General features: G+C 37.6%; 1 protein-coding gene across 1 annotated transcript in view; it reads left to right on the top strand.

Annotated features, from left to right (window-relative positions):
* BTBD9 (BTB domain containing 9) overlaps positions 1-25,900 on the top strand; it is a 509,556-nt gene that overhangs the window by 374,568 nt on the left and 109,088 nt on the right. The window contains exon 8 of the mRNA XM_049765342.1: positions 11,027-11,216. Coding sequence (XP_049621299.1) covers positions 11,027-11,216 — 190 coding nt within the window. The remainder of the gene's footprint in view (positions 1-11,026; positions 11,217-25,900) is intronic.

Below are 25,900 nucleotides of genomic sequence, written 5' to 3'. Positions count from 1 at the left end.
GGCATAAGCATCTCTTGTTTTCATCTTGTTTTCCTAGAAAGCTATTGCTTCCTCCTAAATAACTGGAGATGCAGCTTCATAAAATTTGTATGTGTTTGGGGCTGGAGAAATAATACAGCAATGGCAGGATATTTGTCTTGCACACCACACAGCCAACTAGGCTTGACCCCTGGCATCCAATATGCCCACCAAACTCTGCCAGGAGTGATCTTTGAGCACAAAGTAAGCCTTATTCTGAGTAAGTCCTTAATACCATTGGATATGGACCCCAAACTAAAAAAGTTGGTGTATATTCGAAGGTGGAGATGGATTGGGGGAAATCACATTTAAAGTTTAGGAAAATGTTACCTCTTCCTGCTGCTGACTAAATAGAATTCAGCATTATTGTCAGAGCTCTCATATTCCTAAGCTATAGCTTGATTTGGACAACTTCGGTTATATCAGAATTAAAGCAAGAATGGTGTAAGCACTAAGATTAATTTTCATTTAAATAGACCAAAATGAAAAGCATACAGGAGACAGACACACAAGGAAAGGATCCCAGCACTCACAGGGCTCATCCTTATTCCTGCTTGCGGCTTTCCTGCTGCTCTAGAACAAGCAAGCCAGGACCAGTCTTTTCCCCAGGGAAAGGAAGTTGTCCCTTCACAGAGCTGGGAGATGAGAGCACACGAGGGGAAGGGAATGTTTCCAAGTTACATTTCATATATTATCATTGGATTTTTTTTGGCAACAGTCATTTCAATAAATTATTGAAAAATAATTTTTAATCTGATACATAAATAGAACTAATGTAACTTGGTGCAAATGTTTTATGATATATTATTGTAGCTTTTTATAGTTCCCGAAAAGATGGGCTTGTGCTCTAATTGGCTATTGTTCTTTTACAGCTGTTCAGATATAACAGCTGTGGGTACTTTTTTTTCCTAATGTAAGTAATGTGGCAGAATTTTTAATCACAATTGGTTTGAAAGCAGGCCTAGTCAGCTACAAGTTTCCTATATGTCTAAGGACAGGCCCTGGAATAAATCCCCTCTCAAAAAATATACATGACCCTACGGTGATATCCTTGATTGTCTCCTTGAAGGAAATATTTCGCATCTCTGAAAATCTTGGCAAAATAGTTGAATCTACTCTGATTTGTTGTTTGTTGTGTGATCCACTGTGTGTTTGTTAGAAAACAGCTCAGTAGGCAAGATCTACAATAAGGGAAGAACATTTTCTTCAATGAATAGCACTGGGAAAACAGGACCAACACAGCAAAGAATGAAATTAGATTTCTATCTTTTCCAAAACTTAACTAAAAACAGATTGAAGACTTTAAGTTCTGAAGCCATAAACTTCCTAGGGGAAAAACATAGGCAGAAACTTCCTGGCATTAATCTTGGCAATTTTTTTTAAGTGAGTCCAAAAGGAAAAATGAATAAAAGACTAAAAAGTTTCTTCATATGACCAAGTAGATGACTCCAAGGACTGGGGTACATGCTTTGCATACTTGGACCTGGATTTAGGCCCTCACCACCTATTTGATCCACCAAGTACCACCAGGAGTGACCATAGCACAGAATCACTTATAGTACCTGAGCACTAAGCATTGCTGGGGTGTATCTCCCTCCAAAACAAAGTTTCTTCATACTATCAATAAAACTAAACTATAAATAAAATGAAAAGTCTTAATGGGGAAAACATTTGCAAATAATTTATCTAATAAGGTGTTAGTACCAAAGTATGTAACCACACAGTTCAGATAAAGAATAAGCAAGAGACTCTGGATAGACATTTTTCAAAGAAGAAAGACAGGTAGCCAATAGACACATAGAAAGGTGCTCCACTCACTAATCATTTGGGAAATGAAAATTAAAACCACAATGAACCTCACACTTGCTAGAGTGACTGTTATCAAAGAAGGCAAGAAATGACAAGTGTTGGGAATGATGGGATGGGGAGGAAGTCCTAGTGTACTGTTATTGAGAATGTAAGTTGGCACAGCCACTGTGAAAAACAGTATGGAAATGCCTTAGAAAATTTGAAATAGAATTGCAGTATTACCCAGCAAGTCTACCTCTTCTTGTAAAGAAAATGCAATCCTTTTTCATAATTTGAATAGACACATCACCCTTATGCTTGTCACAGTATTCATATAAGCTAAGATCTGGAAACATCTGAAGTGTCCTTCAGTGAGTTGATGATAATAAATGATAGTAAATGATATATTCAGGTGCACATATACATGCAAGAGAACACTTCCCAGGGGCCGGGCGGTGGCGCTGGAGCTAAGGTGCCTGCCTTGCCTGCGCACGGACCGCGGTTCGATCCCCCGGCGTCCCATATGGTCCCCCAAGAAGCCAGGAGCAACTTCTGAGCGCATAGCCAGGAGTAACCCCTGAGCGTCACAGGGTGTGGCCCAAAAACCAAAAAAAAAAAAAAAAAAAGAGAACACTTCCCAACCTTTAAAAAGGATGAAATCTTACCTTTTACAACATGAATGGACCCTCAGTATATTATGCTACATAAAGTATGTCTGAGGAAAAAGACAAATAGTGTATTCACTTACATGTTATATAAGTAGAATTCAAAATACAAAACAGGGAGCTGAATAGATAGAACAAGGGTTAAGGCATTTGCCTTGCATGTAGTTGAAGCAGATTCCATCCTTGACACCCATCAAAAGTCACCCCAAATACTTGAAACCCAACTATGAACATTTTTGTAATCACAGTGCTTAAATAAAGAAATTATTTTTTTTTAAAAAGTCACCCCTGAGCACAGAATCAGGAGTATACCCTGAACATAGCCAGATATGTCCCCAAGACAAAACTTTAAATACAGAACAGAACAATGTGGTTGCCACTGGAACATAGCTAGTTAACAAATGGGTTTCCAGTAGTCAAGAGGTATAAAATTCTATATACAAAATGAAAACTATGAAGATGAATTAGTACAAGACGATTACTATGGTTATTCATATGGTGGTTCATCTTTGGAAGTTGTCAACAGAATAAATCTTTAAAGTGCTAATCACAAGAGAAAAGAATGTATAATTTTATATTTTGAAGATGGTGGTTAAACCTACTGTGTTCATTTTGAGTGTATACGCTTTGTGCCTGAAAATATTTTGTATCAATTATACCTCAGTTTTTTAAAACAGAAAATAGTTTGTAATATGACAGCCAGGAAAACATTGACCAAAGCCTAAGACAAGCACAATTCTTTGAAGATGACAGTTTCCCAAAAGTGCTGAGTGCTGTTCCATTTTTAAAAATTTACTTCAAGTGGGTATTTTGCCCCTTACTTCTCAAAGGTAATCTCTGGAGACAGTTAAATAACATGTCAGTCTAATCTGTAAATATAGCCGGTACTGGTGGCCCTCAGGTCATGTCCTAGTGAAGTAATACTGCCTTTTTAAAAATTTATTACTCCTGAATTAAATTTACTGGCAAGATGTTGGCCACCCCTGGTTCTGCGTAAGAACAGTGAAATTGTTTTCAGATCACTTTTTCTATACTTGCCCACCATCTGAGTCATCCCAATATTATACACTTACAGAATGTATACACTTTGTTAACATGCAACTTTTGCATTCATAAGCAACACATTTAATTTGTCTGAGCAGAATTGCTCTGTGCACGGAGGGGGAAAGTAATTTCTGCCTAGGCAGTTCCCCTTTGCCATTTGCTCATAGCACAGGCTATTGTAATAGCCCGTAGCTGAAAGATCGCAAAGAAAAACCAGAACAAGACAGACGTAAAATGCTGAATTTTGGCAGTATGGTTTTGTAAACAAAGTGACATAAATTGGAGCAGAAATTCCAGTGGGAGAGGGGAGGAAACTGGAAGACTAGAAATACAACTCAAAGCTGAATCCCATCCAGATGGTGTTTTTAATAAATTTATCAGACGCATATGAAAGACAGTAATGAACATTCAGATGGGGAGTGGCCCAGCCCCTATGGGAAGCAAAAGCAGTGTGGCACCTTCTGTGCGTTGCAGTCAGTTAGAATTACTGTCTAATTTCTCCCAGTAAAAAATACCACGGAACTTACTCCAAACATTGAGTAATTATTAAGCTGTTCAACAAGGCAGGCTGAGGTTTGTGTTTGTAGGAATCAAAATTAATAACAGTTATTTTCTACTGACATGGAGGACATGGCCTCTGTGCTAATAAAACAGTGTTACATTCAGGACAAACCTCTTTAGTGAAAACTAAAGCAAATAGCTTTCCTCTCTGGCATAAAAGAAACTTTATTTAAAATCTACCTTGTTTTGTGCATTCTTCCTTTCTGCTCTCCTCAAAATGGTTTGTCCCAGGAAATATTTTAGTCTATGCTAAGTGGCCATATTTTGGATATGGGCTAAACTTTGAAGGAGAGAGAGAGAGAGAGAGAGAGAGAGAGAGAGAGAGAGAGAGAGAAGAGAGGAGAGAGAGAGAGCTGAGGAAGGTACATGTATTGCTAATATAGCAGCTCTTCTGCTGCAGGCATATTTGTTTTCTTTTTAATGTATAGGTCAAGACCCAGAGATTGATCATACTTGATCATACTTTACCTTTCTAAAAAAACTTTCACTGAGAAAGCAATTTTCTTTTCTGCTTTATTCAGTAACTTTTAAATTTTCTAACTTTTGGTAAGGAACTGTGTTAAGTAAGGTTAAGTTCTGCCACCTCTGTCAACTTTCTTTTCCATCTCTGATTCATTCATTCAGCAAGTATTTCTTTAATATCTTCTATATGGTAGACACTATATGGCAGTTGGGAATGCAACAGTGAGAAGAAGAAATAAAGACCTTTACTTGTGAAACTCACATTCTAATCCTTGGATCTTCAGGTTTCATCAGATCGCAATTCTAACTTGAGTTTATGAATTGGCACAGAGCTGTAATGATGGTCTTACCTTGGCTCTTTACAAAAGTCATTGCCTACCCTAGTAGATTTACTCTGCAGGTCCTTGTCCTCTCCACTTTTGAAAGTGTTGTTTATAGTTAATGGTATTGTGGTATTCTACATTAATTTGGTCTTTTTTTTTAAGGGGGGATAAGAATAAGAAAACTAATAATCTTCGGGTTTTCTAGATAGTTAAGTATAAAGTTTCTAGCAGAAATATAGCAGAAACTATTTCTTGTAAGAAAAATTTGGAACTTGAAGTGGACTTTCATGATTTAGCCCATCTGAATGTATATATGTTGAGGTGGGTCTCTGAGCTAAGTGCCCTATATGGATTTAAACTGATGATAAATACAAATGAGTAATTACTTTGAGATCAGAATAGAAGCACTGATGTGTTATTCTCCAACGTGTAGATAATTTATCTTTGTTAAGGCTGCAGCATTCCTTAATATTGCATATTAGGCCATCTCAGTATTTTAAAGGTTCTTATTGTAATACCAAAGACATTAGAAATCTTTAATAAACCTACTTATAAATGTGTCTATTAGGAAAGGAATTTTAAGTGCTTATCCTATTCTTTCCAAGAACTGAAAACAATAGAGATTTTTTGAGCATCTCAGTATTAATGCCCTAATTGGCCACTAGTTAAAATCAGAGTATCTAGGGATAATATTTTGAAGCAGTAGAAAAAAATCAACACTAAGAAAATGACATTTTTGTAAGAAAAAACTGGCAAATTCAAGAAGAGCCATCAAAGACAGCTGGTAAGACCTAGTGATGCTTCAGAGAACATCAGCATTTAAGTAATTCTGATAGGTTTTAGTCTCCCAAAAAGCTTTCTGATTTTTATAAACACATTTTTAACATGTGTGAAACATTTAGAAAAACAATACTCTATGCAAAAAGAATATAGAGAACAAATATCTTAAGTTTGGGGAATAGGGACAGTATATGGACAGCAATGGACAGTATAGACTCCATCTTGTTCCCAACTGGCTTTTTTCTCCCTGCCCCCCATCTTAAAAGTTCTCATGCATATTGTATTTGATGCTGAACCTGGTTCAGTTGGAGGAGCAACTGAAGGGTCACATGAAGCTTATCGTGACCTAAGACTCTTTGCCTGGCCCACTTACCCATTTTTGACAATTTTCTTTCTTTTTCAACTGGTCCTATATAACCACTAACCCCAATTCATGTCTCTTGAATCCTGACTTATGAAAGACCACAGTTCCAATCCCCAGGCATCCTTTTTAGGTTAACCGAGTACAAGGCAAACACCACCACTCCAGCTCCCCTCACAATTCTTAATCCAGTTTCTAGCTTCCAAGACTGGTCTGAAACCTGAGAGCCTATGTCTCCCTGCAGGAGAGTATTATTTCTTCATCCTCTGGCCATGTTGTGTGGGTATGAACTGCTGCTTTCCAGCTGTCCACTTGTGCCCAAGGGGCCAAGAGAAGCTGCTTTTTATCTGGTGAGAGTGTGGGGCCTAAGACAAAGTTACAAGGCTGGTGTTTTCTTTGATATCTCACACTGACTGCCTCTCAATAAGTAAATTACTTATCTGTTTATTATCTATTTATTATTATTTTATTATTTTATTATATTACTATTTATTATCTGTTTATTATCACACCCAGCAGTGCTCTGGGACTGTTCCTGTGCTCTCAGGAGTGACCCCTGGAAGTTCAAGGAAAACCTTATGTGATGCCAAGGATTCAAACCAGAGTCAGTGGGATGTAAACCTTTTCCCTCTCTCTGATCTCTGCAGCCCTACAGAAAGATATAAAAAAAGGCCAGTTAAAATAACTAAATTATCTGATATTCCTTCCCAATCCTTCCCTTCACTTTGACCCTAATTATAATACTGCTCACCCTCTCTCTTCTCAGAGAATATATTATACTGAAAAATATGGCATACATCTGATGAGAAATGATCTTTTCCAATCTTGTTTGCTTTCTGTAGGGGAGGGGCATGCACATCTGTGGTTCTCAGGGGCTACTCATGGGTGAGTGTTCTAGGTCAATTCTGGTAGTGATCAGGGTACCATACAGTTTCAGATATTGAACTCAGGGATCATGCATGCAAAGCATAAAGCTTATTAAGTAGTCAACCTGGCCTTGCAGTCTATTTTACAATTACATAAAATAAGCTACAAATAGTGTAAATTACCAGTAAGAACTAAGTAGCAACAGTTAGTTTGGTTTAATTTGATTTGATTTAAATAGTTAACTATCTGAAGAAACTCCCAGTGCTGGCAAATTGCACAGAAAATGTCCCTGCAGACTTTTTATCATTCTTTTCTCAGCATTGGAGATTCTACATCATTTTCAGAGAGCTATCTTTTTTTAGAAGCCCTTGATGTTTCTAAACGAACGGTTTGATATGGGCTTGAAATACAGAGACTCAGAACCAAAACAGAATTGGTATTTTAAAATGCAATGGTTCATGAATAAGGAGAGAAGCATATGGTTGAAATACACAGTATAGTAGACCAGAAAGGAAATAAATCATGGCAAATGGCAATTGTATATTCTTAAAAGGAATTAGTGTTATTTTCTGGATCAGTTTTTTGTATTCTAAGGCTAAAACTACTCATCATGTGAGTATATGATTCTAAGACTAAAACTACTCATTATGTGTGTATATGTACACATTATGTTTATATGTATGTATTGATATACTGTGTTTATTAAATGTAATAATATGTAGAATTTAGAGAACACTAATAGTTTAATAGCATAGGGATTAGCTGCTTTCCTTGCATGTGCTAACACTAGTTTGATTCCCATCACCACATATGGTCCCCCAAGCACCACCAGAAATGACCCCTGAGCATAGAGTTATGATTAAGCCCTAAGCATTTCCAGGTCATGGCCTCAAAACCAATAGGGTGTCAAAAGAGTAGAAAAAGACTTTCTAAAACCCTAGCAAGTTTTTATCTTGAAAATGAAAATCAATTCATGCTTGAACCATTAGTAGAAATGGTTACAAGTGAGGGGTCACATTCTCTTGGAGATTGGTTGAGTTTTGATTACCCCACTATTCTCAGAAAGGAAAGGGAATTCCCATTCCTCTATCCATCAAGGACAGGGGAAGCAGTTCTAGTCGTATAGATCCGCAGTAAATAATCCATGCAGACAAGAGGGTAAAAAGAGGTAATAAGGTCTGACACAAAACCCTTTCCAACTAGCCAGCAGCTCCAAATCCAGAGCTTGCTCTAGAGCCACAAAAGACACATCCTCCCCACCAATCCTATTTATTAAGATCCAAATAGCATCCCTACCTAAAATGGGGGGAGTGAAACACAGGCAGAGAGAACAGATACAAAAGAGAAATATTAAAAAGCCTCTAGTTACCTCACAACAAGGCCTTACCTTTCACTTTGTCCCAGACAGATTATTCTGGATTTTTGTATATGAATAGTCTGGGTTTCCTTTTAATTTTACATATGTTTTTGAATCCCTAACCAAAATGTTACTTACTAGCCTAAAATTTTGTTTTTATCTTTTTATTAATTAGATTTATAATATTACTAAATGTAGGGAGCATAGTTTAACACTTCTTGATATTTGTGGTAATATGTACCAACCACAAAAGTTCCAATGCACCTCACCCCATTAAAAGCCCCTGTAGATTTAGGAAAATAGCTCAAAGGGCTGATAACTTGCTTTGTAAGCAGGAAGCCACAGTGCTGTCTCTTATATGCATGTTCCTCCACATCACCAGTAGTGAACCCTAAATTAGAGCCAATATCCCCTAAGCATTGCTGGGGATGACACAAAACAAAACAAAACAATAAAAGACCCATCTGCTCATTCCTCCCATCCCGATTGTCTTACCAAATCTAGGAGTTAGTTTTATTGATTGGGTTTTTAATTGGTTTTTTATTGGTTTGATTTGGTTCAGTTTGTTTTGTGTTGTTTTTGAAAATTCATTTGCTTTAATCATTCATAACCTATATATTAGTGAAATCATCTTCTTATTTATTTCAGTTCACATAATTACCTCAAGTCCCATTTATTTTGTTCCTTAAAGCATTTTTTAAATGTCAGAGTAGATCCCACTTAATATATATACCACAGCTTCTTTATTCAATTATTTATTTATGATCATTTGGGTCAATTCTATGTGTTAGCTATTTTGAATGATGCTATCATGAACATAAAGGTGCAGCTATCTTTCAAATTCACGTTTTTATATCCTCCAGAGGTATGCTGGATCATATAGCATTACTATTTTTTTAAGGAATGTCTATACTGTTTTTCATAGAAGCTGCACCAGTTTACCTTGTCACCAACTGTGTTGTGCCAAGATTTATTTTTCTCTACGTGTACATCAACATGTGTTTTCAATCTTTTTAAAAGACTCAATTTTCATGATACCTCATTGTGATTCTGTTTTTGCTTTTCCTTACTCGAAGTATTCCCAAAGTGTGTCTTTTGGTCCTTTTACTTTCATTTGAGGGGAGACCACATCCAGCTGTGCTTTGGGCTTACTCCTGGTAAGGAGCCCTGGTAGGAATCAAACCCAAGTCAGCCATGTGCAAAGCAAGCTGTAAAGAGTGCTGTACTCTACCCACTGTACCATTTCCCTAGCCCCAAATATTTTTAGTTTTATTTAGTCTCTCTCTTTGTTCTTAGTTTCATTTTCCTTACCAATAAAGTAAATTTTCTAATCATGTCTCTGATATCAAGACCTGGAGTGTGTCTCCTTTATTTTCTTCTTTGTATTTTGTGGTTTGAAGTCTGTATCCAACTCTAAAATATTTAAGTTATTTTGTTTTCTGTGATGTTAAGTAATGATTTAAGTGTTTTTGTTTGTTTGTTTTGCATGTGACTGTTCTGTTTTCCCAGCACTGTTTGTAAAAGATGTCCTTCCTCCTTTTTCTATTACATGATTTTGGCCTTTTGTCAAAGATTACATGTTCATACATGTATGGCTTTATTTCTGGGCACTGTTCTATTCCATTGGTCTGTGTGCCTGTTTTTTGGCCTAAGACTATAACGTTTTGTTACTATTACTTTGAATATAGTTTAAAATTAAGTGCCACAATACCTTCATTTTTCTCTTTTTCTCTCAAAAATGCTTTACCTTAGTTTTTTTTTTTGAATCTGTACAAATTTTATAATTGTTTATTCAATTTCCTTGAAGACTCACTATTATTTTAGTAGGGATTAAATTAGTTAAGACTGCCATTTTTATAATGATTTTGGCTTGCTTTTTAAACCCTTTTTATGTCTTTTTTTTTTTTTTTTTTTTTTTTTGGTTTTTGGGCCACACCCTGTGACGCTCAGGGGTTACTCCTGGCTATGCGCTCAGAAGTTGCTCCTGGCTTCTTGGGGGACCATATGGGACGCCGGGGGATCGAACCGCGGTCCGTCCTAGGCTAGCGCAGGCAAGGCAGGCACCTTACCTCCAGCGCCACCGCTCGGCCCCCCCTTTTTATGTCTTGAACATGAATCCCACTCTTTGTTTCTTTTGCTTTGGTTACTTATTTCAACTCTGGAGAAGTCTGTGTTCTCTCTCAAACTCATACTTCTTTACTTCTACCTCTTCCCTCACATCTTTCTAAATAAGTTTCATAAAGAAACCTACCTTGCTTACCAAAACAAAAATTTTACCTTTAAAAACTGTGCAAAAATTAACTTGTATTCTTTTTCTATGACTTGTTATTTTTTTAACTCAACATTGCTTTTTGGATTCATATTTATTTTTGTTACATTCATCTCAATGCTATATAACTTCACATTGGAATATTTCACAATGTATTTACCCATTCTGTATATTATGGGTTATTTTTCCTTATAACAAAGTATCTTAGAGTTAATTGCTGCTTATTGTTTGGCTTGTTCTGACCTTCTACGCTGCAGTCCCATTTAGAGAGGCTCAGAGACTAATCCCTGTAGTTCTGGGGACTTTTCAATACAAGGGAGCAAACCCATGTCTCCTGTGTACAAACCTGCTCATTAGACCTCCCAAGCCCCCAACTTTTTTTAAAAAAAGCTCTTAACAGGGAAATTGTGTTTATGCCTTAAGTTTTTCTTTCATTGTTGATTTGTAATTGCATTCTAATTTTGATTATAACCTCTATATTGGTTTCTTTGGTTTCCCTTACTTGATGCTATATCTTGTGTTGATTCACAGTTCCCATGGAAAATGTTGCAACAATTGCTGATTGTGCCAGTGTGATTGAAGGAGTAAGTCGAAGCCGAAATGCTTTGCTGAATGGAGACACTAAGAATTATGATTGGGATTCTGGCTATACATGTCATCAGCTAGGAAGTGGTGCAATTGTGGTTCAACTGGCACAGCCCTACATGATAGGGTCAATACGGTAAGAAGGTTCCTTTTTATTCATTACTTTTAAAATTGGAAGATACTTATGAAAAAGGTGGGTTGGGGGCCAGAACAAGAGCACATGATTAACCTCAGTTAAATCCTGTATAGTCCATCAATGAGAACATTGTGTTCAAATAGCTGAAGATTAGAGAGAAAAAAAGATGACATGCAGAATACAAGTATCCAGTTAGGATGATAAGATGAAATGGTGGGTACAGAGTATGTCAGTCAGATCCTTTTAAAATGTCTTCATCTGAACTTTCCCCTAGAGGCAGTGAATCCTCTTAGGAAGGCATGGGACAGCATCAGATCATTCCATATGGTCTCCCAGTCTGCCAGGAGTAATTTCTGAGCATAAACCAGGAATGCTTGAGGCCCACTGTCTATGTCCCAAACACTAAAAAAAAAAGGTGGGTTGGTACCTGTATGATCTCAGCTTTAGTTAAAACATCTTCTGAAGAGATGGAAAAGGATGAAAACAGAATAACACATTTAATAACATTTGGGAATATTGGGTACTAGAATCTGTGTGGAGATACACCAAAAATAGACTGACTTAAGAAGTAGATAGAGGCCTCTTGCTGGTATGGCTTACCTTTTGCTCATGTCTAATGTATTTTTTATAGACTTCTAGGGGAATCTCAAGTGAGATGATAAAGAATCAAATGCTAATTTCAATTTTGATAAGCATCTTCACAAATAAATCAAATAGAGCTAATAATGACACTTAGTTCTAAAAGATCTTCTTAATGATCTTTGTATCTAGATTTGTTCTTCTTTTCTTGATTTTATTTTCTTTTAAGAAGGAGAGTTTGGGCCAGAGTGATAGCACAGTAAAGTAGTAAGGCATTTATTTGCCTTGCACATGGCTGACCCAGGACAGATAGTGGTTCAAATCCCAGCATCCCATATGGTCCCCCAATCCTGCCAGGAGCGATTTCTGAGTGCAGAGCCAGGAGTAATCCCTGAGCACCACCACCGGGTGTGACCCAAAAACAAAACAAATAAAATAAAATAAAGAAGGGTAGTTTAACCCAGGATTCTTTGATGAGACTCAGATTTAAAATGTTGACAGGTAATATTCCTTCCAAGGATGTTCTCTAAATTCAGTGCATCTGAATAGGCTTTCTTTATTTCATAACTCTTATTTTATTTTATTTTGGGGGGCGGGTTTGGGTCACTCCTGGCAGCGCTCCAGGGTTACTTCTGGCTCTATGCTCAGAAATCGCCCCTCGCAGACACAGGGAACCATATGGGATGCCGGGATTCGAACCACCATTTTTCTGTATGAAAGGCAAATACCTTACCTCCATGCTATCTCTCTGGCCCCATAACTTTTATTTTTTACAGTGCTGGTTATCAACCCAGGCCTCAATTAACACAAAGCATGTATTCTATTGCTGAATCATATTCCTGTCTCTGCCTTTTTTTTTTTAAGAATTCTAAGATCTCTAATAAAAGTTTTTACGTGGTGGCAATGAGGGGTTACTCCTGGCTCTGAACTCAGAAGTTTCTCCTGGCAGGCTTGGAGGAACAGATGGGATACTGGGATTTGAACTGAGGTCCATCCTGTGTTGGCCACATGCAAGGCAAATACCTTACCATTGTGCTATTGCTCTGGCCCCGAGATCTCTAAATCTTAACTATATTCTTATGAAAATAAAAAAGTAACATTTTTCATTATAATTATATACATATTAGGCAACCTGGGGTATAGTTGTTAAAAGGATATTGTTGCCTTCCTATATCATGTTTTACTTTTGCTTTGCTGCTTCTTCTTCTCTTTTAAAGTCAGTATGTAAAAAAAGGAAACAGTACAAAAAAATGAAATAAGATTTTAACAAAGGTTTATTGACATTTATGCTTATAATCATAAAACTTAATACTACTTGCCAGTTCCCTGAGCATCCTGGCAAATAATTCTGAATTTCTTGGAGAATTAAGACTGTGGTGTGTGTGTGTGTGTGTGTGTGTGTGTGTGTGTGTGTGTGTGTGTGTGTGTGTGTGTGTGTGTGTGTGTGAGTGTGTATGTGTGTGGTTTTTTTTTTATTTTGCATTTTCAGCTCCTTTCTCATAAAGAGATACAAATAGTCAGAGTACCATAAACAACAAATCACAGCTCGAGAAGCCTTAAGTTCTTACCGCAGGCTGGACACACACTTTATGTTTAGGAAAAGGAAAAAGACAATCTACAATCAGCCATGTACAAATAAATTTCTAGCAAATAGCAAACATTATTCAACCCTTCCTTTTTGTCAGCTGCATGCATTAGCTGAAGTAATCATAAACCACCTGTTTAATAAACCATTCTAGAATTTTGGTCAGAGCCAATGCTAAACTTGTCTGAATATTTTCCATTATAATCTATATCTCTTCACTTTGCAAGTCTAGAAAACAGTTGTCCTTGCCTTATCTCCTGATACTCCTTAGAGTCTCCACAATTTCTTGAAGATTACCAATCCTGTCTCTGAGATTACATCTGCAATTTCTTTCAGCAGGCTCGGGGTGTAACTCATCTGAGCCCGGAGACTTGAAATCATTTAAATTGACTAGATTCTTTCTTTCACTTCACCTATTTGGGTCTTCAATTTTCTCTTTATTATGTTTCTTCTGCCATTTCTAATTTGAAGATCAGTCTTCTTGCCAATGAGGATGGAAGCAAATTGGCAGCTTAGTAGTTCTGCCCACTCTCTTTTAAAGTTCTCTGTATTCTATCTGCTAACCTGATATCCTACACCCCCGCCCCAATCTAACAGTGTTTCCCAAGCATCTAAAATAAAAAAAAAAAAGGAATTTTGTTTTATTCTTTTTCCCTTCTCAAGCTACTTCATGATTTACCCATTTTATTCAGTGGCAATACCCATCCATACCCACTGATGCAGATATATGGAAATCTTGCCAAGTTCTTTTTATCTCCGTCATCCCCCCACACCCACCTCAACTACTAAATTGTTGTTGTTGTTGTTGTTGTTGTTTTGGGGTCACACCCAGCAGCGCTCAGGGGTTACTCCTGACTCTGTGCTCAGAAATTGCTCCTGGCAGGCTTGGCGAACCAGATGGGGTGCCGGAATTCAAACCACTGTCTGTCCTGGATTGGCTGCATGCAAGGCAAATGTCCAACCACTGTGCTATTTTTCCAGCCCTTCAAATACTAATTTTAAAGTTCTATCATTCTCAGCTTCTGCACACATCACAAATCTTTCCTTTTATTCTCAACGCCACTGTTATCACTATAGTCACTCTTCTTTACCTGTGACTTTCACCTGTCTTTTTTTTTCTCCCCACCAGAAACTACCTCTTGCCCTGTTACCATAGATCTGATGTTCTCATCTCTTCCCAAGAGGATTCATGGCTACTTACCTCCAGGGGAAAGTTCAGATGAAGACGTTTTAAAAGGATCTGACTGACATACTTCTCTGCCCACTGTACATTTTCCATTTCATCTTATCATCCTATCTAGTTACTTGTATTTTGCATGTCATCCCTCTCTCCCTCAAGCTCTCCCTTCAGCTCTTTGAGCACAATCCTCTCATTGCGTGTGTCTGTCATTCCCTTCTCACCACCCTGTTTTATCTAGTTTACATTCCCCCTTCAGGAAGACTCCAGTCCTTTGGGGACATGTCACTATCCTTTCATCATGTACCAGACTGATTTAGCTGTTTCTGTTCAATGATCCCATATATTCTGTATGAAATTCCTATCAAAGGATTTGTAATATTTATATTCTAATTGTTTACTTGCTACCACCTCCCTGCCTCACCTGATATATAAAGCCTGTGGCAACTAAGAAAAAGCATCCTTTGACAGACTGAATGTGCAGATGAGGTAGTCTGTCAAAGTAGAAGGGGAAATTATTGCAGGTACAGTAGGAGATCCAGAATTTTAGATCCAACGGGGACCTCATAAGGTCGTTGCCAAGGTAACAACTCAGAAAGAGACAAACAGGCTTTGAGTGGCAAGACCTCCTTGGTTTCTAACTCTGTCCAAAGAATTAGCAGTGCTAAATCTGACTCCAGACAAAGGTGTCGTTGAAACTTAAGACAAAGAGATATCATTGCCCATTTGATTTTTGTTCATTTGGAATGCAAATTATTTCTCCAAATAACTTCTTTCCCTATTGGGGGGATGGTGAATATGAACACAGCCAAAGACATTATTGTATATCTCAACACAGTTGTTTTTGCAGTGAGAAAATCCATGCAATTGAAGCCCCATATAACTGGCTGAATGCTCAAAGAGACACGTCTCTGTGAAACTCACATTATGTTGTCAGGAACTGCATTTGCCTCTTCTGTGACATTATTAAGAAGAAAGAGAGAGGGACTTCTTAACCACCAGTGTCTGTGGAGGATGCTGGATATCTTGGCAAGAGTGGTTAGCAGCAGCTGATGTGCCCAGATAGACATTTATTGATAGGAAACTAGATCAGTGGCACCTCTTCATGGGGGTGGGTAATTGCCCAGTGACAGGATGATTAATCAGTGACATTTGACCCACAACTTCTATTGTTTGTGATGACTGACTTGCTTTCCTAGTCACTATATCAGAAGAAACCCAATAATTCTGAATCAACACCTCAAGGGAGAGCGTCACGGAGCTGAGTGACAAGCACTTTTCCTAGATCCCAGCCAGGGCTATCTTGGAATACTTCTCTGGTGCCCCAAAATTTCAGGTTTCTTTCACATTATGATTGCAGAGGCAAAGGTCCCAAATCAAGAGTCACTTGTTCTTGATTCCTAAGAGGGAGGGCATCATTGTTTTCTGAATAGAGATGTCTTATGTTTGTTTCATCCATAGAAATCACTTCTTCCTTTTCTGAGAGTTTGCCAAATAGGTGGATAGGCAAAGAGATTCATCTTTCTTGACAGACTGAGCTGACCCCTAAGTCACTGGGAATCTCTTTCTGCTAGTGTTTGGATGAACCAGTACCCTCATGGTGTCTTAGAGAGGCTGACTCTGAAGCATGATTTCTGACTTATTGCTCTCACCCTAATTTCTTTCACTTACATATCAAACAAATGAGTGTTTACTATGTGCCAGGTACTGTTCTAAGCACTGAGAATACAGCATTGAAGAAAGATAATCATGGGTGCTGATTGTCTTCTGTGTGTGTCAGGCATGGAGGAAAAGGGTAAGCAGCATTATCTGCAATGAGTAAGATATTCGGAGGTGCAGCAGGACCATCAGGAGTGAGAACTGAGGACTCAGGACTTAATGGTTTTAGACTGGTTGTCAGGGCAGACCTCAAACAGAGCCTCAAGTATAGAAAGAACTAAGTACCTTGGACTGTGTAAAGGAGCATCACAGAAGCCGAGCTGGGAGTATAACTGGCAGGATGCTGGAGCAGCATGAGGAGGCGAGGCTAAGAGGTTTCTTGGAGAAATAACTGTGATATGTTTTGTTGCTACTTTTATATTTAGTTTATATCCAGAATCATCCCATCTACCATTACAACCCAATCACTGCATCAGCTGTGGGGTTTTTTATGTTGAGGGCAAAGGCATCATACCCATAAACCACCTTCTTCATTTCTGATCTGCCTTTATCCAGCCAGCTCCTGGAAAAGATCCCACAGGAGACTTCCTAGTCTTTCCAGTCTAATAGAAAGGAAAGTTCTCCATCTCTTTCCAAAGTGCCAGAGCAGGTGATATAACAGGAAACTGAAGTTTATCCTTGTTGGTAGGTTCAACAAAAAGTTATTCATTTTATTTGAGACAAAAATAAATTACATGAATGTGCCTTAAAAGTAGGTAACTGAGTAGTAATTATATTGTTTTTAGCCCATTTTAAAAACACTAATATTTAAATAATAGGAAATCTTCAAGTGTCTGACCATATAAAAAGACTGGAGTAGTCACAACAGCTAACCAAATCTACCTAATAGTTTAGTTTATAGTTCTTTTGTCACTTTGATTTTAGATTCATTATCTTTTCTATTGGCTAATCTTCATTTCCTTTTAAGTGTTTTCAAGATAGTATAAGAAATCACATATGCTATGCATTATGTACACCCATCATCCAGTCTTTTTCAGCTAATAAATGACAACACTTTGTTGAAACCCTAATTATAAGCTAGTCAATTAATTTAACAATTTTCCATTAGCTTGAAAATGATGCCTTTGTAATTATTATGTGCAGTAGTGTAAGTAAAATACCCCTAATGTTTAAGCTAACCTAATGACAGTAAGAATACTGTCCAAAGATGAAACTGCAAGTAGATGCCACTAAATAAATACATAGTTACTCTTAATGGAGAAGCCTTGAGGATTGGGGAATTAATGACATAAAATTATTTTGAGCTCCCCAGTTTGGAAGTGTTATATGTTATAAAATGGGCCTTGCCCAAAATATGCTCTGGATGGAGATTGATAATCTCTTTAATCTGTGGGATTGAAGCCTTTGTTCTGTGATAGGGAAAATTCCATTCTGCCACTGATAAATGTAAATATCCCCTGAACTCTCTAGGAGTAATTTCTGAGTGCAGAGACAGGAGTAACTGTTATTAAACATAGATGAACTAAACAAGAGTAAGTTGTTTGTTTGTTTGTTTAATTAGATATGTTGCTTTGGTCTTTATTCACTGGGTATCTTTTTTATCTGTGAACTGTCAAGTCCATACTGGTAGGGCAGGCCTTTCACTATCATGTGACCACAAAGAATTCTTCCATTTGTAGAGATTATTTATCCAATTTACATATTACAGAGTCCCTTTGGCTGCTTTTCTCTTCTTCCCAATGTTCACCACTCTCCCTGAGTATTGCTCATTGACTGCCTCCCCCCAAATGATATTCATGGAAAAGGAAAAGAAGAGGAATCTCAAACCATTCCATTCGGTTATTCAGTAGCTTCTCATGAAACCTTAGTGGATAAATATAGGAAGAGAAATTAAATCTAATGTCTCAAATGATGTTTTTTAACTGATAATTTTCTACTTCTGTGCTGCTTCATAGATCTGGGGTCATCTTTAGTTGAAATAATGAAAGTGTGCATTTTATGGCTGAAACCCAATTTCAAACATGTTTGTAACATTGTGCTTAAATAAAAAAATTTATTAAAGGGTCCGGAGAGAGATAGTCCTTTCATGCAGAAGGACAGTGGTTCGAATCCCAGCATCCCATATGGTCCCCTGTGCCTACTGCCGGGTGTGACCCAAAAACCAAAAGAAAAAAAATTATTAGAAAAGAATGGCTCCATAACATTGAAATGGGTTTCCATCTCTGCAGCACTTAACAAGTACTGCACATGCGTGCTCAATACACATCAACAGAACTGACAAAGTGGTATGTTAGTGCAGCTAAAAGAAGTTCCATCTATCAGCTAAATTGGACAACATATTTTCTCAGTGTGTATGATCTAAGCATTTGTGAGGAAACTGCTAAAGATTTGACATCTCTGGAAAATGACCAAGTTAAACTCTGGAAGGTAGCACAGGCATGGAAGCTGCCGCATACATTCCAGGCTCCTTCCATGGCATTCTGAGACCTACACAGACAAGCAATACATCTCTTTACCTCAGGACAACCTTCTCTGCAATCAAGGTAGTTAGAGAGTTCTATTTTATTTTTTTATTTCATTTTTTAGTTTTGGGGTCACACCCAACCACACTCAGGTTACTTCTGGCTCTATGCTCAGAAATCATTCCTGGCAGGCTCAGGGGACCATATGAGATGCTGGGGATCAAACTCAGGTCAGCTACATGCAAGGCAAAAGCCATACCCACTGTGCTATTGCTCCAGCCCTGAAAGTTCTTCTTTTATAGTCTAAAGAATATAACAAATCTCCCTTGATGACTCTGATAGTTTAAATTAAAATTTCCTGTAATTCAAATCAAAATGACAAAGGTTATTTTATCAAATTTGCTTCATATCAGTCATGCTGAGCATCATCTGTCACAGCCCTCAACCAAAGAAATTTTCTTGTCTCACTGATCCATGATTTATTTACTAAAGTGTTATTTCTCTCTCAGCCTATATGCATCATACTAAAATGTTCTCTTATCACATTCAGACCTCAGAACTCTGTTCCCAGAAAAATTACTGAATAAAAAATTATCTCTGTGGTTCCCAATAGGCACTGGAGTCTGAACTCAGTGAACACTTAGGGGACCAGAAATTCGAGAGTCTGAAAACAGATCGCAGAGTTTGTGGGCATGGTAAATAAATATGAATTCACCCGTTCTATCCTAGAGGTATTACAAAGCCAGAAAGTATTGCTATGGCAACAAAGTTGCCTGTTAAAAATACAGGAGGGGTGCTACAATTCAGATGTTCTTTGGAAAAGCAGGAAAGGTTAAATGCCATAAAGGAAAAAAGACGTTTGTGTATTTGATTTAACTCATATGTCAACCATTTATCTCTTTTGAGTGATTAGAGAACTTGACAACTAGTCATCATAAAATATAGCTGGCTGCATGGAAGAAAAATCCTTGCTGTTTTCAGAGATTATCCCATCAAGAAGACATTTTTACAGAGAATATCAGCCCATTTGATTCACCATTTCAGGCTCAAATACACATTTAGTAATTAGCGGAATTGTCTGAGCTCCTTTATAGCAAATACCTCACCAATAGTGCTTTAAAAAATCATTTGAAAAACCTGGTAAGGTGAACAATAGGTGAACCAAGAAGATCAGGTGACTAGGAATCTTCATCTACTCCTTCATATGCTTTACATGATGCTCCCCCAGAATAGGCCACAGAGGGTCAAGGGTTGAAGATTGTTCTCCTGAGGGCTAACCCATAGGCCTCTCAACAAGTTGACCAAAGTCGCTACAGGTTTAATGCATCAAATTGTTTGAATCAATCTGTGGAATGTGCAGTAAATAAACCTATTTTGAAAAGTTAATGGTCACATCTATTTAAAACTAATCTTCCAATTAATCCAAAGCAACACTTTTGGTGTGTGTTCTTAGTATCTAATGTCTGTCTGTGTCTATCTCTCTTCACTCTCAGCTTGTTAAAGTATGATGACAAAAGTACCCTACTAAAGCATAAGGACAGTACTTCAGCAAATTTTTCTTCTATTTGTCTTTAGGAATATGCAGAAGTGAGATTTTTAAAAAAAAAAAAAACTCATTGTCTTTCCTTCTTTCATCTGCCCAGTGTCCATTCTGCATCCTTTTCTGTGGAAAAGTGATTATGAGGACATACTAGCTCTGTCCCTCAAGGACTCCTTTCAGCAAATTTCCTGGACACTCAGGGATTTAGATCTAGCTGAGGAATCATTTTGTTTTTTCTGCCTTGTTGCCTCTTTCGTCAATGTATCAGATTCAATATAAGTGATATTGCTTACATAGATTAATGCAGAGTCTGCTTTTACTTCTCCCTGGGTTTTCTTTCCTTATACCTAAGACCTGATGGTGAAGATCCTGTTCATTCCTTAGCCTTATGATATCTGAAACCATACCTCTCAGTAGTTCTGACATCACCAACCTTGCCACAGTATCCTTTTTCTGTAACTGAACACCAGTGAAGACTGCTTAGATTTAACAATTTAAGGTTTAGAATGGCTAATAGTGCTTTCACGTGTGAATCTTAGAGTAGCTCAGGAAATATTTTGCTTTTACTGTCTCAAAGTAAGAGAAGAAAAAAAACCAAAATATTATTTGGCATCCTTCTCTCTCCATTTTGAGAATATAGTGCAAATGGTGCTTAAAACACTCGCTCAAAACATTCCAATTCGTTGCACAGTTACGGGGATCCTGTAGTATTCAAAATGAACAGAGGGATTGGGGAAAGACAGGAAATAGCTTAAGGGCTGATCCCCAACACTACTACATGGTCCCAAGTACCCCAGGGATTCCTGGCTGTGGCTCAAAAATCAAACAAGAATTTGAGAGAAGAAATGGTATTTTCTGCTTCAACCCATCTTCATTTCCAAGTTGTAAATTATAGAACATTTTGTTAAATACTGTGGCTGAGACATGACATTTGTCTTTCTTTATTGCTTGCATTCATTTGCTCTAAAGTAGCTTGCATTGGGTTTGCTTTTGGTTGCAAATAACAAAATAAAAAAAAACAAAAAATAAAACACATGAACAAAGAAAGACTTGCCTGCCAGGAGCTATCTCTGAGCACAGAACCAGGAGTAACCCCTGATCAACTCCAGGTGTGGCCCAAAAACCAAATAAATTTTTTTTATTTGAAATTAATTATTCTTTTGCTTTGCTCTCACAACAGAATATTCACAGATAAGTAAGTGCTAGTTGGGTTCTACAATTCAATAGACTCTTTAAACTCCTTTGTCTTATCTGTAAGTTTTAGCCTCAATTATGCAAGATAGCTGCTCTCATTTCAAATACTATGCCTACCTTTTGGCAGAAAGGAGAAGGACAAAGGGGCAAAAAGATAAGAACTCTGCATACTGAGTTTGTCCCATTTTATTAGGAAAAGTCCAAACTTTATATGAAATACTATTGGTGACTTCAACTTAGTTATTAGGTAGAATATTATACATAATGCATTGGCCTTTATGGGGCTAGCGAAATGGAGAATCACAGTTAAGAGTTAGCCAGTACTGGGCATCCCATACCTACTTTGGAAATTTTAGGACTTAAGGCCTGTGTTCAATCCCCAGTACTACATGGTCCCCAGGACTGCTTAGAGCAAACACAAACACAAGTCAACAATAGTACTTGAGTACTTCTGGATTAACAGTACAATCTGCAGACCTAGAGCTCTAGGTCCCTAGAGCCAGGAATAATTTCTGAGTACAGAGCCCTAAGCATGATCTGATATGCTCCTTCCCCCCCACCCCCCCCAAAAAAAGAAGAAAGTAGTGTCTATTTGATATGGCACTCAGTATATTTGATCAAGTTCTAAATTTTTGTTAAAAAAAAAAAAAGTCTAGAGGCTGGAGTAATTGGATAAGTAGATGCCTTGCACACAGCTAACCCAAGTTTTAACCCTTGGCATCCTATATGGTTCCTTGAGCATGATTTATGAGCACGGAGCCAGGAACAAACCTTGAGCACAGCCAGATGTGGCCCCAAAACAAAAATGTCAAAAAACTGCTAACCAGAAATGTGCTTATGTAATGATTTTATAGAAAGTTGACTTCTGTGCATATGAAAGTCTCATAAATATCATCACTGTCCAACTTCTCTTTTCTTGTCATGTCAGAATGTATATTGATATAATCCATCACTGAATTGTAGTGATTGTAGTGATAAGGATGATGACAAGTTTGGATGCTGATGAAGAGACAGCATCCTGATTTGTTTTAGTTGGATCTGGGCAATTACAACACTGGAAATAGGGAACAATCCTGTCTCCTTGGGAGTTCTCCTATTTTCTTAGATTTAGAAGCCAAAAGTTTGACTAGCAGCCATGTGTCCCTCTGCTTCTTATTTTCCTTTTGTGTTATTATTAACCTTGTGGTTGTGGTAAGTATTGTTTTGAGTTCCTTCAACATACACCATTTAATTGTCCCCTGATAAATGAGGCAAGTCCTTGTCAGTTCTTGGTATCTCACTTTCTGTAGTCAATTTTTTCCAGGATTGAAAAAAAAATAGTAAGGTGTCATCTATAATCAAATAGTGTCTTTATTCTGAAGTTCAGAGTAGCCTTGTTAGAAACAGAAAGCATTCTCTATAGAGAATTTTTGGAGAATTGGCAGTGGCCAAATAAATACCTTGGTGAGACTATCCCTCTTGGTAGAATAAAAATTGGTTTTGTCATGAGTGTATTCACTTTAGTGGGATTTCATCTATGTTAGACTTAGGGGAAAAATAGACTCTAGAGATTAGTAGAACTATTTGGGACGAAAATGTTATAACAGAGCCATCTATTTAAAGTTGGTTTCATTAAAGATTCCAAATAAGTCTCTCTGTTAAAATGACAAACACTGTAAGGTTTGTTTTGTTGGGTTTTTTTGGCCACACCCATTTGATGCTCAGGGGTTACTACTGGCTAAGTGCTCAGTGCTCAGAAATTGCCCCTGGCTTGGGGGGACCATATGGGACACGGGGGGGGGGGGGGGGACATCGAACCGCGCTCCTTCCTTGGCTAGCGCTTGCAAGGCAGACACCTTACCTCTAGCGCCAAATCTCCGGCCCAACACTGTAAGGTTTTTGTTGTTCTCTGGTCATAAACTGCCCTGGCCAGCTCCCTTGCAAGAAGCTTTTTATAATCACAATAGGCAGACTGGAGAGATGTCCACAGGAGAGATTAAGACAAATCCCTTTTTCTAGTGACTGGAAAAGAACTTAATGCTGTTTACCTAATTGGTACCATTAGTCTATGCTGTGGTTTTCCTTTGTAATCCTTGTTGTCATACTAACAGGCTTATCATTTAACCTCTAACTTCTTCACCCTATTCTATTAACCATCAGTAGCTGTGTGACTACCCTTGTGTTCATCTTCTGTTTGAGAATGTAGCTCCTGAGATCTTCATTTGTTTCCAAAGTGGGTGATAACCCCAAGGGCACTGAAACAGTCTAAGGAGCAGCAATAATGTTGGGTGCAAATAGAGGGTACTTTTTATTTGTTCAGTTTTAGAAGGTAGCTTTCCAGTGGGGCTGCTAATTTTGTTTTTCCTGAAAAGAACATGGTAGACCAAACAGGTTTGGGGTGGAAGTTTAGAGAATTGTGAGTGCTTGGGAATGGTTTTCTGGTTTTCATTTTAATTAGAAAGTTTTATTTGTGTTTGCTTTTTTTTTTTTCTTTGTCTTGTTCTTTTCTTGGAAATTGGGAGGAAAGGAAAAGGCAAGTCACAAATTGTCAGTACTATTTTCATAATACCAAGGTTGGGATTAGGAATATAGCAGAATCTAAAAACATAATGTGGAATTGCTACTTGAAAATTTACTGAGGTATCTGCAACAGAACAAAAATAAAAAGAAGAAAGGTGTAATAATCTTAAATTGTTTAGAAATTTCTAAGCTAAATTTAGATGTTTAAACTATACCTTTCCCCCACCCTTACCCTAATTTGAACTCTGACTATTAATACCAATAGTGCTCAGGGCCTACTCCTGGCTTTGTGCTTAGAGATCATTTCCGGCAGAGTACAGGGGATCGTATGCAGTAGCAGTGATTGTATCTAGGTTGGCTGCATGAAAAGCAAACATTTTACCTCTTATATTCTGTCCAGCACCTACACCTTTCTTTCTTACCTCAGTATGTAACTTTTCACTATTCTATGAGAATAGTCAGCTTTTCTGTTTCTGGCATTGGCAAATGTTTTCTGTGAAGGGCAAGGTCATAGATATTTTAGACTTTATAAATCAGCTTCTCAAGACATTGCTCAGCCCTGTAAAGAAGGTATGGTTGTGTTCCAATAAAACTTGACATATGTTGGGGCTGGAGTGATAGCACAGTAGATAGGGCATTTGCCTTGCATGTGGTTGACTTGGGCTTGATCAGACAGCCATGGACCATAGATTGTCAAAGCCTAATCTACTCAATGCCCTTTTCACTAATAATTTTAGTCCAGTTAGGGGAAAGTCAAGAGTCTGAAATTTCATTTGCTTTTCATGGTTTCAGAATATGTGAATTATTAACTTAACACCTGTGCTTTAAAGATTTGAATTCTAAAAAGAGTATTTACTTAGGGGACAAGATGTACACACAATGGTTTTCTCTGCTGTGTTCTGTTGCTATGGATGAGCCACAGGGCAGGCCTATAAAGAAGTTTGCAAAAGAGGCTTCAGCAACAACTCTGACTTCAGTAGAATAGTATCTGTTCAGTATCTGTTATGACTATTTGAAATTCGTCCAGAATGTTAGCTGTAAAAGAATGTACTTTACATAAAGTTTACATTATTTTTTGCAATTAGTATAATACCTTGTTAAAATGGGTACTTTATAAGTACCAAAGAGAATTTTAGATTGGACTGTCATTTTTAACATGCAAATATTACCCCTTGTTGGTTTTGTATTTTAATATTGTTTTTATCAAAATAATGTTCATGTATGAATATTATGTTGTGATATATATTACCATGAATATTTTATTAAATTATTTTGGGGCTTGGTGTTATAGTTTTAAAAAGTTATCCTTGTAACAGTGTTGTAAAGGAATATTTCCTTTTAAAAGTACCAAAAAATTATTATGCATTACATGTAATTAGAAGAAAAACAACTTTTAAAAAGAATCCATAACTCATGTATAATAAAATTTATTCCCTGGGGCCAAGAGTAATAAATGTGTCAAGCTTTGAAGGACGGCGGTCAAGGCTCCATTCTTCCATCCCTGACTCTTAATTGTTCCCCAAGTACTACTGGGACTGACCACCAAGCACAGAGGCAAGAGTAACCTCTGAGTACCACTGAGTGTGGCCCCAAAACCAAAAGAAATCAGAATTAATAAAAAAAAAATTATCTTCCTCTTTCACAGCCTCTAACACTCCTCATTGTACCCTGCCCCCCATTTAACGGATGGTAATTCTGAGAGGATAAAGCTGCAAAGCAGGGGCGAATGGGGATTCTTGTTCCCTTCTGTCGTAGTAACTGCTGTTATACCATTGCTCTGTTTGTCCTACACAAATGGCAGAAGAGTTAGAGGCCATTTGTGATCCAGAATGGCTTAGGAAATCACTTGGCCCACAGTATTGCTGAAGTATTGCTACACGCTTTTTTTGTTTGTTTGGGTTTTTTGTTGTTGTTGTTGTTGTTGTTGTTTTGGGCCACACCCAGTGATGCTCAGGGGTTACTCCTGGCTTGGGGGACCATATGAGCCTC

This window comes from Suncus etruscus, chromosome 18 (genome assembly GCF_024139225.1).
Source record: "Suncus etruscus isolate mSunEtr1 chromosome 18, mSunEtr1.pri.cur, whole genome shotgun sequence".
NCBI classification, from domain to species: Eukaryota; Metazoa; Chordata; class Mammalia; order Eulipotyphla; family Soricidae; genus Suncus; species Suncus etruscus.
The sequence above is the reverse complement of the archived record's forward strand: the minus strand, read 5'-3'. Positions and strand labels throughout refer to the sequence as shown.